Source organism: Malurus melanocephalus, unplaced genomic scaffold (genome assembly GCF_030028575.1).
Source record: "Malurus melanocephalus ecotype Western Australia unplaced genomic scaffold, MMel_1.1 scaffold_17, whole genome shotgun sequence".
Classification (NCBI taxonomy): domain Eukaryota; kingdom Metazoa; phylum Chordata; class Aves; order Passeriformes; family Maluridae; genus Malurus; species Malurus melanocephalus.
Window position 1 is genome coordinate 470463 of NW_026623249.1, and position 17936 is coordinate 488398.

Sequence of the window (17936 nt, forward strand, 5' to 3'; positions counted from 1 at the left end):
TTAATACAGCAGCAGAATTGTTTGAGGCTCAGCAGCTCAAACTGGTTTCCTGGAACCAAGGAGAGTGCCAAGGAACTGTCATATGTTCTCGATACGCTGGGCATTCTTACAGAGCTGTGCTAGTGAGATGCCTTCGCCAGGCTGCAGGAATGGTGTACGTGGAAATTAGACATGCATCCTTCCTATCTCAGGTGCTTTCCTGAGCCCTGGGGTTTAGGCAGGAGAGGAAAGCCTGGTTTTATTTCCTCTTTTGCTGATACACCAGGGTTAGTCCCACCARCTTGTTCCCAAGACATTTTTCAGAAACAAAAAGGGGAGGCACCAAATCAAAAGGAAACTAGTTGATAGCTTGTTTTCTCACAGGACTGAAAATGGAAGAAAGTGTGCGTGTGAACATGTGCATGTCTCACCCCCCACCCACTCTTTGGTGGAACTAGGAAGTGTCTGCCAAGTGGAGTAGGAGCAGCTTGTCTGTAGTGTGCTTGTGCACAGCAAGGGGCTGTGAGCTATCTTGCCTTTCACTCCAGATGTCCTTTGCTATTTGCATGAGACTTTCACACTGAAAAGCAAAAGATGGAGGTTAAACAAATAACTAGATAAATCTGCCCAGAGGAATTTTCTTTTCTAATTGCACGATAATGAGTTACTTGAAAGGAAATAACACCATTTGTTACACTTAATTTTTTTCTAGTTATTCATGCTCATTTAATGATTACAAAAATAAATGTTTCTTGCATTTGTTTCCTGTCCTAGGAGACCATTGGTGAACCTTTCTACTTGCTGGTGACAACCCTCAATCAGAGGATTAACAAAGGACCTGTCGACGCAATAACTTGCAAAGCCCTGTACACTCTTAATGAAGACTGGCTGCTGTGGCAAGTGTCTGAATTCAAAACAGTGGTATGTTTGCCAGCTTGTGTTCCCTCCAAGCACTGACAGCTATGTTTTCTCTGTTTCTAAGAAGCTAAAATAAGGTTCTTAAGACACTAAGATAGTGGGTAAGTACCCAGATAGTAAAATTTTTATTGCTGACAAAGTTTCAAAGCATGCTAAGGTTTGAGCTAACTGGTGTTACACTGATACACATTTCACAAATAGCAATCACTCCTCACTTCACACCATGCATTAATCACCAAAGAGTAGGTTTAATGAAGTCTCAGGGTATTAAAAAATCCCTCTTATTTTAAAGTATACTACAAAAATACAAACATGCATAGAATTTAAAATAAACTACACTTTACCAATGAATGAAAGAGTGGAATACATATGTTTTATTTTCCTATTGTGTTTACTCATGGCTAATCATCAGGCAATAATTTGGTGTGGGTTTCCATATTATTAGCACCAAATTAGCTTCCAGTAAGTAAAGTTACAGCATGGTGGATTTTACTTCACTGCTTGGTTAAAAACAAGGTGTCTGGAAAGTCTAGCTAAGCTWCTGTACTTTACCATAGATTTTTTGCCTTTCTCAAAGCAACTAAGAAGCGCTTCCTGTTTTACATTAACACCCAAACATCTTTGAAAGCTAGATTTCCCTTACTGATTGTCATTCTGACACTAGATGAGAAGGGATAACAGGGTTATTGCACTTCAGAGCATGTAAAAATTGTGACTTTTGGGGTAGGAGGTCTGAAAATGGTTTTTGAATAACCAGAGCACTCTTTTACTCCAGAATTTCCAAGTGATTTTGTGTCTGAGAACTTTAAAATTTGTATTTCCAGTCATTTTTGTAGCTTACTTGTTTCTTAACTGCTGGCTTCCGGTCAGAATTTTCCTGACATCATCAGGAGTATGAGAAGTGCTACTGAATGGTGGGCTTTGCACCTTGGGAGCAGAAACTGCCAGGCAGCAATGGCCATGGCAGGGACAGTGCAAGTGCTGGTGCTTTGGAGACGAATTCAGTCTTTTTCAGAGCCCATATGCTGAGTCTCTGGGAGTTCTGAAGTTTCTAGGTCTGCCTGTCTTCTGTTTTGAAGCAAGTAATTTGAGTAGCTAAGGAGCTCTGTATTGGAGTAGATGGCACGACACTGGAAAATTTGGCTGGTCAGCAGTCCATTGGACTTATCTCACTGGACCACATAGGAAACTCGCTGAAATGTTAAAATTTCAGTGAATCATTTCTGAATTGTCATTTTCTACTGAAAGCTTCAAACTGTGAAAGTAATAGTCAAATCTTCTTCTTACAAAGCTKTTGTTAGAGGCTGCATTTGAAGGTACTTCAAGCTAAGTTACCAGAGTGTGCATTTGGAAAGTAAGTTTGGGAGTAAAAATCAAATGCGTGATCCAAGATCTTTGGTTTCCTTGTTTGTGTGCTGCATTCTGGCATGTATTTGAAATCCAGAGTAAATTTAAATACATTGCTATATGTATCCATAGGATACAAAATGCAGTAGTGATGCAGAGCAACAATTTTCAAGCAAGCTCAATATGCCTGTTACTAGTAGAACGTACAGGAACATCTGGTCCTGTGGAATTAATTACTTTTCTTATTTTTAGCACACATTCAAATTGAGAGCCCCTTGCGGGGAGAGCTGACTCTGAAACTTCTGAACAACCTTAAATACTTTTTCTAGATTTACATCTATTCATGCAGTCACTGGTAGGGTCTTGTGGTCAGACTGCAGTGGAGTAAAATATAAGCAGTCCGAAGGACTTGCTATCACTGGGGAGCACTGCAGGTGAATGAGGAAGTGAGAGCCCACAGCCTTTGAGCCTTGTTTGCTGCCTTTGCACTTCGTTTTCCTGTTTTTGATCAGGAGGTAACAATACTGCTGTAGAGTTGATATAGGTTGGCTTTCCTTGCTAAGGTGCAGCATTCCTTGGATGTGGCTGAAAAGTGCTGAATGTTGCCTGTAAAACCACCACAAAAGGAGAGAGGAATCCTGCAATAAAATTGCAATAGATGAAGTTCAAGGACTGTTGTTCTGGCTGGACAGGGAAACTGTTCTGTTTGGCATTTTATCTGAGATTTATGCCGTAAACTAAAACTGTGCTGTGAAAGAGGTGGAGTGGTGAGGCTTTCTGGGCTGGGAAAGCAGGCCAGCTGTGCATATTTTCTCTTCAAGAATAGCATTAAACAGGAGGCTAAAGACAAAGCAGTCAGTTTTCTTCTCTCACTAACACCACTTCACATGCGCTACATTGACATGCAGGACCTGTGAGCTTACAGACAGGGAACTAAGTATTTTCTCTTTACTGCAGAAGAACATTTCTGCTTAAAGGATTGCAGCAATCCTTTGCAGCAAACAAAGGATTTGTTTTCTAAATGGAATACATGCTAATCTCAGTTTTCAAGTGCATTTGCACAACTGCTCACTGCAGTTCCATTCTGAGTGCTGCAGTATTTTGTTGGTGTTTTGTTTTGCCCCTTTCCCCAGCCCTACAATAGCAGTACATTAAAATCTACCTATTCAGAGAAAAACATAAAAATGTAGCCAAAAAGAAGAGTGATATAAAGATGGTGAAGCAAATGTGCAGATACTTGGTGTCCAGATTTTTTAAGCTGTGTAGGCACTTGAGGATGCAGGGACACATCTGGCAGGGAATTCAATTCTCAAATCAATAGCAGGGCACAAACAAGGGTGTAAGTGCTCTGCATGAGAATCTCTCCTTTCATGCTTGGGAGTTGCATTCCAAGCCAGTAAAAGCAGAATACAGACAGCCTCCTAGAAATCAGGGTGAGCTCCACTGGTTAGGAGAGGGTTTTTGTTTTTTTAAATTCAGGTAATTTGTAACCAGAAAAAAAGCAGAACCAAGAAATTTGTTTGAATTATATCAGAGCTGTTCCTTGGCAGAGCCCCATGCCATTTTAAAAAGGCCACAGACCTTAGGATCAMCCAAAACCCTACTGTTAACCCTCTCTGCTAGAAAGGATGAGGTATTGAAAGAGATGTGTTGCTGAAGTACAYGCTCAAGTGGAGGAATTGAAGGAAAGGTGCTTCTAAAAACCTTGGTCAAGTATGGGCTGAGAAGCTGCGCTCTTTCATGCTGTGCTTGTATTTGAGTACTGAGAAATAAAGCTGCCTTGAAAGAGACTTGGATGTGTCATGGAGCCCTTTCTCAGGCTGAGGAAGCAAGCCTGCTTTCTCACAGGCAGACAAGCAGCTGCATCCCTCGGCAGATAATCTGCTCAATGGCTGATGAAGAAGTGCACTCCACAGCTGAGTGTTAGCGTTTCATTGAAGAGTTTCATTTTGAATAGAAAATGCCAGCCTGAAACTGGAGAAGTCTCAGTGATATATCTCCTGTGGGAAACTGTGRAAGACTTCTTCTTGTGGTAGGCTTGGTGCTGTGGCATTCCTTTGAATAATTACTGCTTATTTTCAAAAAGACAYTTGGGCAGTTGAGTTCTTTGCTGGYAAGTGTTTGCATTTTCAGATGGGAAGAAATTATCTAATTCACCTGTTCAGCCAACTACCTTTTAATAAAAATGAAGCAATACCACGTATTGGAAGGTTGTTTAAAGTGTTCAACTGCTTTATGAGTTAAAAGAAGGATGTTAAAAGTAGTGGGAGGGCTGTAAGGGAGTAAAGCAGAGACAAGGAAACCAGTTTCCTAATAAGACATCATGGTTATGGTATTATTAGTCACAGTTTGTGAGAGATAAGGAAGCTGTTAAAAGCCTGTGACATATGGGGGGTTTTGTCAGCAGAAAAGAACACTGCAACCCTCTTTAGGAAGTGAGCAGTGCAGATGCTGGCTACAGAAGAGTCCCCTGGATCAGAGACAGATTGAATGCCACATACTGCAGTATCAACAGCACAACCCTTCCTTTGTGTAGTGCCCATCTAGCCTCTAGCTGTTCTGTAACCTCTTCATAGGTAACTGTTCTGGCTTCCTTCTTTGGAAGGATCATGCAGTCAATCTGATTTGCCTGTTTATTGTATTTCATAGTCTGGGAGACAGGAGTAGTTTTCAGGCAGTTTTGTTATGTGTACATCATGGTATTGACTACATAAATTGTCGAACTTATAGTAGTCAAAAGGGTTTTTTTGGGTTTTTTTGGTCTGATAAATGGAAATATGATCTGTTCACATGCATGACTGAGTAGATAATAGGGTAATGAATAAGAGTCCGTGAATATCCCAGATTATTGTTCTTTATTTCTAAGAAAATATGATAATATTACATTTCTATATTAAACCACATCTCATTTAGTATCTGCTGTGGTTATTAATAACTTTACTAAATAATTCATTGTGTGAAATTAATTTTCAAGAAAACCACAAATCTGAAAAGCCATCTGTAAACACTCTTTTCAAATGTTGTTACTTGTGTCACTGCATGGGTGAGAATATGCTTTTAAAATTTGTTCCTGTCTTGTGGTTAGATTTCAAGCTGGTTCCTATACAAGCATTTGCAARTGCCACCTTCTCCTTAAGTAGCCTTTAATAATTCTTGCAACTCATATTAAAGCTTTTCTGAAGAGTGCTGTTTCTTTGCTTGCTATCAGTAATTTCTAGTACATGAAGTCTCATCTCTAGATAGTACTAGCTTGAACCGGGTCCTGTAATTTTCTTCTGAATCTTTCCCTAAGTTAATTTTATTTTTGTTTCCATTGCAAAGTGAGAGACCTTAGAAAAAGTCTTGATGATATTTTCTTGTGACTTTCATGTATCCTCCTGTGATTTCTCATATATTTTCTGACCTCCACAGCTGATCATAAAAGGACTTTGATAACTTTACAATAATTTCTGTTTCTTTTTCTAGTTCTACACTTTGTGTCTAAATGCAGTGATTGTGACTGTCAGCTTCTGATTAATGGTTTCTAAAGCCAGGGATTGTGCTGTCAGACAGGTTGAATCTGATTTATGAAAACTTCTGCTGCAAAGAGACAACTTAATAATAATTGGCTTTCCTTGCTCACCATCAATTGCTTCATCACTTAAGATTAACTTCCGCAGGAAATGGTGTCAACAAAATCATCTGGCTCTCATAGTCTGGAGACTGCTACGCATTTAAATATTCCTTCCCATCTGACCACTATAAAGTTATAAAGTGTTCCTATTATTCTCGCATTGTGGGTAGTTTCACTTAAGGAGTCCATGCATGACTTATATTCCACCTATCTAAAGGATGACYCCTTTCTTTTTACAGCTCTGTCATCCGGCAGCGGGGATGGGAGGACTCTCATGTGCTAATGACTGAAGAGGCTGCACATTCCTGTGCAACCTGTGTGAGAGGATGTGCTGAAAAGGAAAGGCARAAGAGAAATAGACAGTTCTTGAGAGTCTGAAAGGAGTAGAAAATGAAGCTGAAGCAGGAACATGAATATTGCAGTGTAGGAATGTTAGAAGGATCATCTAAAGGCAGGAATGCTTCCAAGGATGTAGAGCCAAATCAATATCAGTTAAAGTGCAAGGAGCTACTTCAGAAAGATCAGTTTCGAGACTGAAACTGGGGGGCCAAGACTGATTAAAATGAGTTTTCCGAGGACAAAATACAGTTAGTCCCTGTCCACATTTTAATCCTACAAGACCATGACCTCAGGGCAGTCAAAGTCAAGGACAGGACTGCTGTCTGTTCAGTTGGTCTGTGGGCCTAACCAAGCATGACTCCCTCGTTGCTGTGCCAATATATTTTTTACTAATTTTCTGCATGAAATCCCAACCTGAGGCATGGTGTCCAGTCTGCTTCTCCTTCTGCAATTCCCACGTATCCTTGTCTTCCATTCTCTCTGTCCTTTCCATGGACTCATTTTCCTCACAATTAAACATCTTGGAGTCCTGATTAAGTTATTCTCTGTTACTTCAGTTACATCCTAGTTTTAAATCCTGATCTTTATAGTTTTACAATCCTGTTTTTAATACTCCCTTTGCTTCTGTAGAAGCAGTAAAGTTAATTTATGTTGCATTGGACTACTTTTTTAACTAGCAGCATGTTGTAATTTCCACTCTTGCTCGATAATAAAYGGAAAATACCATTCTACAACTATTAATAACTACCCATTTTTCTAAGAGGAGAGGCAATTTGTCCCTGCAGCAGACTGACAGAAATTCTTTCCTTCACATGACAACAGAGAGAAAACCTGTTCACTTGCTTCCTGTTGTAATGATCACTCTTTCACAGAGTCACACCTGCAATTCTCTCATTTCAGTCAGAAGTATTATACCAGAATCGTTTAACAGCCAGAATGGTTTGAGTACATTTATTTTCCTATGCCACTTGCAGCCAAGTGCTGGCACCTAAAACACTTGTTTTAATTCTGTTATAAGATATCTCCAGTGGCACATCTGTATCTGTGTAGCTCGACAGTGATTTCACTGCCCAGAACAGGCTGTGGCTCTGGAAATTTTTGCTGCTACTGCTCGGCACTAGCAGTTCTGTCCTCATCCCTTATTCCCTGCCTTCTAGCAATTAATCTGCCTGACATGATCAGAAGTATGACCTGACAAAAATTCCCTGGAGATGGTTGCTCAGTGTCACTGGCACCTGCCTCCAGCCTGCACTCAGCTCCTGCACAGCCCAGCAGAGGAGTTGTGTCCCAGCCAAGAGTAGCTGTGAGCCAAAGGGCAGGGATGCTGTAACCACAAATGGCTGTTTGACCTGGAGTAATGACTAACAGAACACAATGCACTTTTCTGTGCAGATCTGTACCACTTTGGATTCTGTCTGCTGCAACATGCCCTTTCTTTTTGCTGCTGCTGTAAGAGCCCTGTCTGTGCTGCCTCCAGAGACACGGCTGCATGAAGACAGACACTGACATCTCCAGGGGAGGTGTACTTTTATATGATATAAGGCACTCAGCATAATCTGCTGGTGTAAATATGCTTTTTAACACTGCTTTTTATCTACTTCGAATCAATAATGCTTACCGTGACTACTTACTCAGCAGCCTTATCAGATTTCTTGTCACTTACAGTTCTGCTGTTAAGGCATTCATTTAACATAAAAGACCTCCATAAAAGAATGTTTTTTAGAACATTCATTGTAATTCTTCCTTGTCTCTTGTTGATTTTTGGTAATTCGCTGAAATACATTTGCGCAAAAGCAGAAGACAAAATACACTTTCAGAAATATTTTTTGAAAAGGAAGAATTCTAAATGCTTCTTTGTGCAATTCCTTCAAATAATCTTTAGTTGAAATAGCTTTAATAGTAAATATGCTGAAAATCTCTCGGGTGCTGAAAATCTGTTAGAAGTTTGTAGGTTTCCTATGCCAGGTGTTCCCTGTAAATCAGACTAACCTGTGTTTCTTACCCCAGACAGTGAACATTATCTTTGAAAAAATCCCAGAAAATGAGAGTGGAGATGCCTGTCAAACRATCCAAGTTAACGTTCTGGACTGCGACACCATAGGCCAAGCCAAGGAGAAGAGCCTTCAGGCTTTCTTTAATAAGAATGGCTTTCTCTATGGTCTTCAACTAGATGAAATTGGTCTTGGTAAGAGAATGTAATTATGTTTTTGTAGAGTTTACTGGTCTCTTGTGGAATTTTCTTGTTAGGAATTCCTATCTTTGGCTTTGATTCTTTTTAGAGTTCATACAAGCATAGCTTGTGTGAGGAATTTTGAGGCAAAAACTAGATCGTTTATGTTACCAGATAGAGTACTGGAGCTAAATCTGCTTCACTTCTGCAAGGACTTTGGCATTGCAGTTAACAAGCACATGTTATTATATATATATATATATATATATATATAATTTCTATATTTCTTTTCTGGGTTAAGGTGGCTGGCCCATCCACCTAAGTATAGCCGGTTGTTACATTTTGTCAGCAAATAAGATGATATATGAGTATCAAGTACTTTAGTCCCTATCCTTCCTGCCTTCCTGCCTTCCTGCCTTCCTGCCTTCCTTCCTGCCTGCCTTCCTTCCTGCCTTCCTTCCTGCCTGCCTTCCTTCCTCTTGATCCGAAGAACCTTTAAATAAAGCTTATTTATAGTCAGATTAGGTTTATAGAATAGTTCACCTGTGACTCACGAAGTCACCTGCAATATCTACAAATGTAAATAAAGAAGGCTGTTCCAGCAGATGAGGCAAGCCACTTTTCCTTATCTGGTTTTCAAGAACCCAAGGTCAGACAAAAGTCTATAGTTGCCACCACCATACCACTTCCCATGCACCCCAGTAGAAAGCATAACAAACGCTGTATTTTTGGCATTTGTCACCTCCTAGACTTGCTTCCTAAGGTGTTGATACTTCCTTGCCTTCTCAGACTCTGTGTTGATAATGTACTTTCATATCTGATGTCTATATTCCTTTACAAGTGCCTGACCATCCTTCACAAGTACTGTGTCAGTCTTGTACAGCTCATTTTAGTGATCTCTTCTAAGTGGCTTGTGGAATCTTTCTTCTAGTCCCAATGTATCTTTAACAGCAGGGCACACTTRTGCAGCCAAATAGTGATTAGGTGAAAGCACCTCCAAAATCTCCACCATGTCCAACTCAAAGTGAGGCACCAAAACCTGCTGCAAGGGAAGCCATCCAGGCTGTAACCCCAGAAAAGGAATGTGGGAGTGCAAAACCACTTTCATGTGACTTAGCACAAAGAGAGAAGCTCAGTTGAGAGTCACTGGTTCAAAAATAGTTAGATATTGTTTTTCTTTACAAATATCTGTACAATAAGAATGCCGTTGCAATTAATTGTATTCTGTTGCTGTCATACTGCAGAACTTGTGTCTGAGGAGCAGCAAAGAGAATTGTTAGATATYGATGGTTCCTCAGAGGTGATGGAGGATGGGATAAGGAAGCTAAATACCATCGGTCATTACGAGGTAAGCACAAAAGCTGTACCAATGAGCTGAGAAGCATCTCTCCGCAACACTCCAATGTGATCTGCACAGCAGAATCTTAACTGATYAAAATCTTGAAGACATAGCTGAGTATGAACAGAAAGATGTGACACAATGTTCATTAGAATGAGTCATGTTTTCTGTTACTTTCCAGAGGTTTCCTTGTTGCAGGGTTGCTTGGTTCAAACATACTGGGTAAACTTTTACTTCTGAATCTGATTTCCAGCTATGAATATTGCCTTGGGTTTTTTTGAGCCCCTGCTGTTGAGTTTTTATGGCACCATGAGCAGCTGTTTATCTTATCCCACCTCATGTTTTGATTACCTAAACAGGCAGTATTGATACTTCTGAAGTATCAATACTTGTTGCAAGTCAGAATAAAAAGGATTGATGATTTTTCTCTCTCTTTTCTTGATGCCTCCTGTATCAGTCTCCTTCCCTTTTTCTGTTTCTGCTTCCATCTGCTGTTGGCACTTGTGCCAGAAGTCTTCCCCTCTGCTTCCMATTGCACCTGTAAAGCAATTGTTTGCAGTGCTGCAATAATCTGTCCATCATTGCGACAACACGCAAAACTGCAACTGCTGGCAGAGCCCTTCTAGGTGTAGCACGTTGTGACAGTGTAGCAAGCAGCATTATTTCTCCAAGTATAGAGTGAGATGTTGGAATGAGATGTGCAGCAGGTGATTGGCCTCAGGTGATATGGAAGTTCACATGTGGTGTTTACAGATAGATTTTGGAAATTGAAGGTATCATGCTGAGTGCTTTTAGAGATCTTTCTTCATGCATCATTGAATTTGGAAGTCTGGCTCTTAACATGATGATAATTTTTTGTTTATTTAGAGGTTTTGCTGCTGTAGCTCTGTGCTGTGCAATGCAGTATGGTGCTGAGGAACCTGAGCCAGCATGGAACATGTTGCAGTCTGCGTGAGCCATTCAAAGAGAAACAAGGACTCCTAGCAGGACTTTGTAGTCTGGGCAGAGGATAAGGCTGCTTAGATCTGAAGCAAGCTCATTTAGAGTCAGTTTACAAATTTCCACAGGCATTTTTTGCTCTCCTTGCCCCATGGGAGTCAGCAGTGAATGCAGATGTCCTGAGTCTGTCTTGAATCTTGTCTATAGATGAACATGTGACCACCTCCACTCCATTTGTAGAGATTTTGTATAAATTAGGACATTGTAGTGCAGTAGTTTGAGCCTGTGCAGCAAAGGACAGTGTAGATTTGAATCTGATCAGGTGTTTGAACTCCTGTCTAATGAGACAGTACCTGTCTCTTTATCACAGGCACTATTGCAGGTGCTCCCTGCTCTTACCCACCAGCCTTTTGCACATCTGGAGCTCATGGCACGCTGTGGCTCATGGGTACCAGACCTCATGGCAAGTAAGTCTGCTCCCTTGGTCACTGTCTTCCCTGGATATCTTTGTCCCAGCTCTTGTTTTGTCTGAGATTTCTGCAGGCAATGGTTTCTTGCAGATGCAAGTTAGGTAGGAGGCTCAGTTGTTTTTGCAAAGCTGTAACTGCTCTAATTATAGCTTAGCAGCTGCCTTATGGAAATGGTGCTGCATGTCTCTTAGATATTTTAGTTCACATTTTCTGGCACTGACAAAATAATGTACATTTTAGGCAAAAGCTTAGTGACATTTTAGGCAGTGGCTTAGTGGCATTTTAGGCAGTGGGTTAATGGCAAGTATTAGCCATTAGCATATCTAGTTTATTTACCTCTAAGCATGTTGATGCAAAAAGGAATGTAAAAATGTCTGGGTAGCAAGAAAAAAGGAACCTTGCATAAACAGTATGAGGGCAGTAATATTGCCTGAGAAATTCCAACTTACATTTCAGCAGTGCCTAGATAAATGAGGCAAAGCATAGTCTACTCACTGCTAAAAGCATCATTTGTCCCAAAAATAAAACCTGGGATGTGAGCTTTGGTCATGGCTGCACTGCAGCAGTGACTGATTCCTGGAGGGAAAGGCAGTTTCCCCTCTGAGCTCTGCCCATCTCCCTCAGCACAGATACCAACATATTTCAGCACTGAGCTGCCCTCCTACTTCTTGGGGAGGGAATGGAGGCAGCATGTTGCCCACAACACTGTGGCAGGGGATCAACTGCTGGGTAGCCCTGCTCCTGTTTTTCTGCCTTCTGTCTGGGTGCTTGTATCACCTCACAAACTAGCCTTGAAGCATATTCCTATTGGTAATGTGGCTTTCAAGTGTTCTGTGCTATTTAAAATAGTTCTGAAACTCTGTATGATAGATGGAATCTCTGCAAAAAAAATCATACTTATAAAATAGATTGCCTTTACTTTCCAGGACCAAATGTAAGCGCAGATTTTTTTGGCACAAGATACAGCTTTTGATAGAGTATCTTAATGTTTAAACTGGTTTCTCACACCAGGCTGGCTGCCAAGGTTTAAAAAACACATTATTTTGGCAGAGATCCCTTCCTAGARCTGGCCAGTTGTTTTTGTAATTATAGAGGCAAGTACACTAGCACTTGGCAAGACACAACATTTTATAGCAGAGCAGTGGTGTAGTTCTCAGTGGGAGCCATTTTTTAGTTACTCATTGACAATAAAAGCATGGCTTGCCAGTTTGTTTTAAAGATAATGCTTAACATCCTGGCAGCACTGTAWATTCAGGGAAGGAGGAGGTAGATTTTTCCTAGAAATCCCAGGATGGTAAGATACAGATCTTGATCTTATGGTGTATAAATATTTTGCTCAGTTTGAAAATAGCTCTTGGGAGCACCAGGCTAAACCCTCAGCATTTCCCTTCATAGGACATGGGGAGAACAGACTGAGCTGAAAGAAAGGGGACCAGAAGAGWATTCATCTCCGTGCCTCACCTTCCCATAAGATCCTATTGCACCGAAGCCTGAGAATTTAACCTGAGCAATCTGTAGAAAGATGGGTGCAAGAAACAGCACAGAGCAGTACATGAAAATGAAAATGTGTACATATRGGCTGAACCAGAAAAATCAAAGAAAGGGAAAGGTTTTCAAGGCTGGTGCATGGGAAGAGGTGCCTCCCGACGTGGCTGAGTAAGGCTAACAAAATGCAGTTCCTGCCCATGCCTGAAAGCCCAGCCCTGGCTGCCTGCTRGAAGCTGTGCACACTGTGGGGAGAACAAAATGGGCTGGGCTGTCCTGCACTGCCAGGGGCTGAGGGACATAGGAAGTGAAACTGAGGTTTTCATGAATTCTACGCTGCTTTGTTTCAGGATGGTTTGTTTTTGCTTTCAGATTTCAAATGGAGCAACCATAAAAGTCTTTAAAAAGAAGGCAAATACACGATCAGGTAACAAAGAGACTGCAACCTATGTAAACTTCTGTGCAGAATGGCTGGGAATGCAGAGAACTGAGCTGTGACAGATTGTATCTTAGTCAATAAGAGTTCAGGTAAATTGGTAGTTTTATAAAGTTGAGCCAAATGAACAGCCCTGGTCTTGAGCCTCTGGCAGGCACAGTGGGCCTAAAAGGAGGAGAGAAGGCAAAGGAAAAAAGGACAGAAGGGCTTACAGACCTCAGCAAATGATTGCTTAGAGATATAGGCTCACAGGCAGGCAAGGAGGACAGGCAAGCCCAGGTGACACAAAGTGCAGACTTGTTGAAACCAACCCAGAGAACACGCCTCTCTCTGGTGCCCAGAATTGTGCATCACATAGTGCTGACCTGTCTAGAGACAGGAATGATAAAAACCCCATTGTTTGGTGATTTTCCTTATTCTCTTGATCATGTTTCTGAAAGCTTTGGCTTGGCTGACTCAACAGTCAGGAGATAAAGGGTGCTTACAGGCACAGTGGGCCTGTAGGTCAGCTCATCTCACCTAGCCCTGTGATGCAGGTTGCTCCCACCCAGCTGGTGGATGAGGGGAGACCTTTTTGTAGCCCCTGTGAAGAAACATACTCCTAACATGTGTTTCCTTATCATCAAAGTTGGGAGAGATGAGCATCTCCTGCATGCACCCTGCTACACGGCCCAGAGCCAAGCAGAACTCATAAGCTTGTAGCCGTGTCTTTCATTAATGGCTGTTTACTCTGCTTTTGTTGTTTAGATGTGGACTACTCAGATGAACACTGTCATTTGGTGAGTTGAGTCATTACATTGATAAGTGGCAGGTTTAATAGTGAGCTGTATTTGAATCTCTGTAATCTCTCTAATCTCTTCATGACAGATTTTACCAGACTCAGAAGCAAACAAAGATGTAAAGGGAGCAGGTCACAAAGGAAAGCAAAAATTCAAAGTGAAAGAAATGTATCTTACAAAACTTCTATCAACCAAGGTAAATTGTATTGGCTTTATTTTGGGGAAGGGCTGATGTTGGCTTGCCTAGTTTGGTGCAACAGAAACACAAATTAAAGCAGAAGTTGTGAGACTTCCTAAACAAATCAAATGTAAAAGAAAAGGTAGTATGTAAAAACTACTGTGCTAACTATGGGGTATGACCAGTTGCAAAGACAGACACATTTCAGGTTTTCTCATGCTAGAGTTCTAAAATTGTCTGTTACACATAGTATCTCCTTAGTAAGAATAACTTTTTCTCAGTTTGCCAAGAAAAAAGGTTGCTATTTATCTTATGGAAAGTCAGTTTTACCACAGAGTTCCACAGAGTGAGAACAAACCCCTCTGGAAGGACAGCTTTCAGTCAATAGTATCCTCACCCTGCTCTAGAGTTTGCTTAGAAACAACTTCTGAAGCCAGAGTTTCATTAAATACTGCCCACAAAATGAAATAATCTGTTAGGGTTTCAAATTAAGCATTCAAAATAACTAGATTAATTTTAAAATAAGATCCTTAGGATCTATAATACAACTACCTAATTTATACAATGTGCATTCCTTAGGAATAAGTCCTACTCACTCCCTCCGGTAACATCATCTTGTTTCTGACTTACTCAAAATGGTTAGAAAACTCTTTGCAACAGCATATTGCATAAAATATTAATGGGTGCATAACACTGAGCTGTGCAATACAAGAGGCCTGAAGGGATGATGATTTCAGCTTTCTTGCATTTAAAAATCTATCAGTCATTATTTAATTAGGTTGTTGATAGCATCTGAAGTAATTTGGAACACTGCCCAAAGTGAGAGTGAAGACTGGTCATTTCTCATTACCTGTGAAAATTAACATGAGCCCTCAGGAACTGTGGGAGTCAACCAGTAATGTCTTATGGTAAAAGACTGAGGCACAGAAGGAAAGATCAGGCTCTTAAGAAACAGTSCTTTTAAAGGGCTTTAAATTAATCATCTCCTTCCCAAAGTAGGACACTGTCCTGAACAACAGAGTCTGATATCCTTCACTGTGAAATTCCTCTCACGATAGGCTGTGCACTAAAGGAAATTGCATCACACCATCTCTCTTTCTCTCTCTGCTCCCCTCTCTCCCATACACACACACAAATTCAATTGCAGAGTTTACCACATGAAATGAACTGGCCAGTAYTCATCAAGACCTTGGGATATGCTTAAATCCCTCTTGTCAAGAGGAGATTGGGTAAAACTGAGCTTCAGAACAGATGTGAAGAAAAAAAGCACAAAACGGTATTTTGCTTTGTTTGTCTCTACTCATGAATACTCTGTGATTATGTGAGTGAGTCCAGCAGCAACCAAGCCCTTCCTTTTGTGAGCCAAACAGCTTCACTTTTATATCAGAAATACCCAGTTTTCAGTTCTCTCTAATAGTGTCTTCGTATAGCACCCAAAGCTGTTATCCTAGAATTAGATCAAGTGCCAGAACCATTTGGCCGTGAAGTGTTGATGAGCACATGTGTTGAGCACGTGTCACAGATGGCACCCTGAAGACCAGTGCCTTAGGAAACTGGCCAAACTGCTTTTCCTCACCTCCCTCTTACTTCCAGTCACAAATTCCAAATGCCTTTAGCAACAGTGGCAACAGTATCCAACAACTTACGTTGTCTTTATTAGATGGAGTGGTTCTTCTCACCTATGATTTTTCACAGAGTTCACCATGATTCTCCCGTCAGCAGAGCAATACAACATCCGACATTTGGAAGCAGCTCGTGGTGGTGTATTGTAGTGTCATTTTTGTTAGTGTCTTGTTTGCCAGTAACCTATGGCCTTGATGTTTGCCACAAGCATATTGTAATTTCAGTGTGTGSTTGTCTTGGGGCACACTCAGCTCTGAGGCAAAACATCCTATTATCTTCTTGTGTAATAATAGCAAAATATTAACTTTGTTACTTTTCAGGTTGCAATTCATTCAGTTGTTGAAAAGCTCTTCAGGAGTATTTGGAGTTTACCCAACAATAAAGCACCTGTTGCAATCAAGTACTTTTTTGACTTTTTGGATGCCCAGGCTGAGAGCAAAAAAATTACTGACCCTGATGTGGTCCACATATGGAAAACCAACAGGTATGCCCATGGGTTATGTGTGTGTGCTCTCTGAAAATGTAGTTGCAAAGATGGAATGTGTCGCTTGTGATCATAAGAATAAGATTTTGGCATGTCTGGGAATAAGGTTTGGTTTGGCTCTGTGGATAACAGTAACTTTAGTGTATTGATTCGATAYGACACAAACCATCAGAGCTTCCAGGGCTTGTAAGTCTGCACACCGACTTCACACTCTGAAAGAAGTAGCTGCAGATGGAGAGCCTTATTTGAAGCTGTGTGACAGATGTGTTTGCTCCATAGCCTTTGTTCCCGGACCCCTTTTTTAACATGAATAAGCAGCCCAGAGATGTACTTCATTCCATGAGTGCAGTTGCAATTAAGAACCATTTTAAAGCAGTTGTGCTTCTTAAGTGGTTAAATTTAAAGATGTTCGTTCTTTCTCTGTCTAGTCTTCCTCTTCGCTTCTGGGTGAACATACTGAAGAATCCCCAATTTGTCTTTGATATTAAGAAGACTTCACACATAGATGGCTGTTTGTCTGTTATYGCACAAGCTTTCATGGATGCCTTTTCTCTCGCAGAACAGACACTAGGGAAGGTAATGCTGCCCTTCCAGCCTTTTTCTAATATCTCAACCGATACAGTCTTTATCAGCTGTATAATGATTAGGATGAGTCCTGGATCTGCTGATATTGGGGGCAGAATTGCCAGGGGCTTAATCAAGCTGAATTTCCATTTCTTGCTGCTCTGTCTCCTGAGACATTGAAGAATTCACCAGTAGACAGATACAGCTACGAGAATGCCTTATTTATAGTTAACTGCTTCTTATTTTCTCTGCAGTTCAGTTCTGCATAGTGTGTCTGCACAGTRTGTGGCAGAAGGTGGAAATTGTAAGGTTTTAATGAAGCTTTAATGTAATTTTAAACAAAGGTCCTAAAAATATTAATGTTACTTGATAGGTAGTCCAGATTTTGTCTGACACACACCAGTGTGTAGAAAACTCACACAGTARGCTACTGGAGGCTGTAAGAATACTGAAAGAGCTCTGAAGTTTGAAACAGTTCTTTCACATGCTGCTGCCTTTTTATATGCAAAATTACTGGCTGGAGCAACAAATTCATAAATCTGACATTCAAAAACTCTTTAGTACAGTGTCCTGAACTCTGGGGATTAGAAATACTTCATTTGTCTCCAGGGTATCCTCCCTTACTTTGGATCAAAGCAGGAGGCATTTGTTCAGACTCATACTACCAAGAAAAACAGGCTAGAGACCTTTTAGCCTAAAAAAACTATATAAAAATGGATTAATTTCCTATGTGATTTGATCTAACTGCTCATCTGTTAAAGGTAAATAGCAAATAACAGGCTTATTTATCATATTTTAGGAGTGAAGTGTCATAAATTAAAGCTAATCACATCACTTCCTTGATGGAAAAACTGCAAATGAGCATGGTTGTTAGGTTTTTGTGCTTAACATCCACTGTGAAATATTGTTGAAATAACAGCTCCTGTTAGCTATTTGGAAAGGGATACTGAAATCTGATAAAGGTTTGCAATGCAGTAAACACCTTGTGACCTCTTAGAACTAAAATTTATTTACTTTCATGATTTTTAGGCTTTTATCTTAAAATATCCTTTAACCGTTTAGCAAACAAACATTTAAATTACTTCATCACACATTGGAAACAATGGTGAGAAGATACCACATGGCTGTGTCATTTTTTCCCCAGAGCTTAAACAGGAAGCTACCAGCTCCCATTTTTACATTCTAAAAAATAGGTTTTCCAGGTGGGGCTTTGGCTCCTGTCACAAGCATCAGCACTTACTTACTCAAGTGAGCCTAAAGCTCCTGGGACCTG

At 40.6% G+C, this 17936-nt stretch overlaps 1 protein-coding gene across 2 annotated transcripts in view; it reads left to right on the forward strand.

Annotated features, from left to right (window-relative positions):
• PLXNC1 (plexin C1) overlaps positions 1-17936 on the forward strand; it is a 68439-nt gene that overhangs the window by 44597 nt on the left and 5906 nt on the right. For both annotated transcript variants that reach the window (XM_057386873.1, XM_057386865.1), the window contains 8 exons: positions 754-900; positions 8204-8381; positions 9611-9714; positions 12972-13026; positions 13783-13814; positions 13903-14010; positions 15936-16099; positions 16528-16675. In XM_057386873.1, coding sequence (XP_057242856.1) covers positions 754-900; positions 8204-8381; positions 9611-9714; positions 12972-13026; positions 13783-13814; positions 13903-14010; positions 15936-16099; positions 16528-16675 — 936 coding nt within the window. The remainder of the gene's footprint in view (positions 1-753; positions 901-8203; positions 8382-9610; positions 9715-12971; positions 13027-13782; positions 13815-13902; positions 14011-15935; positions 16100-16527; positions 16676-17936) is intronic.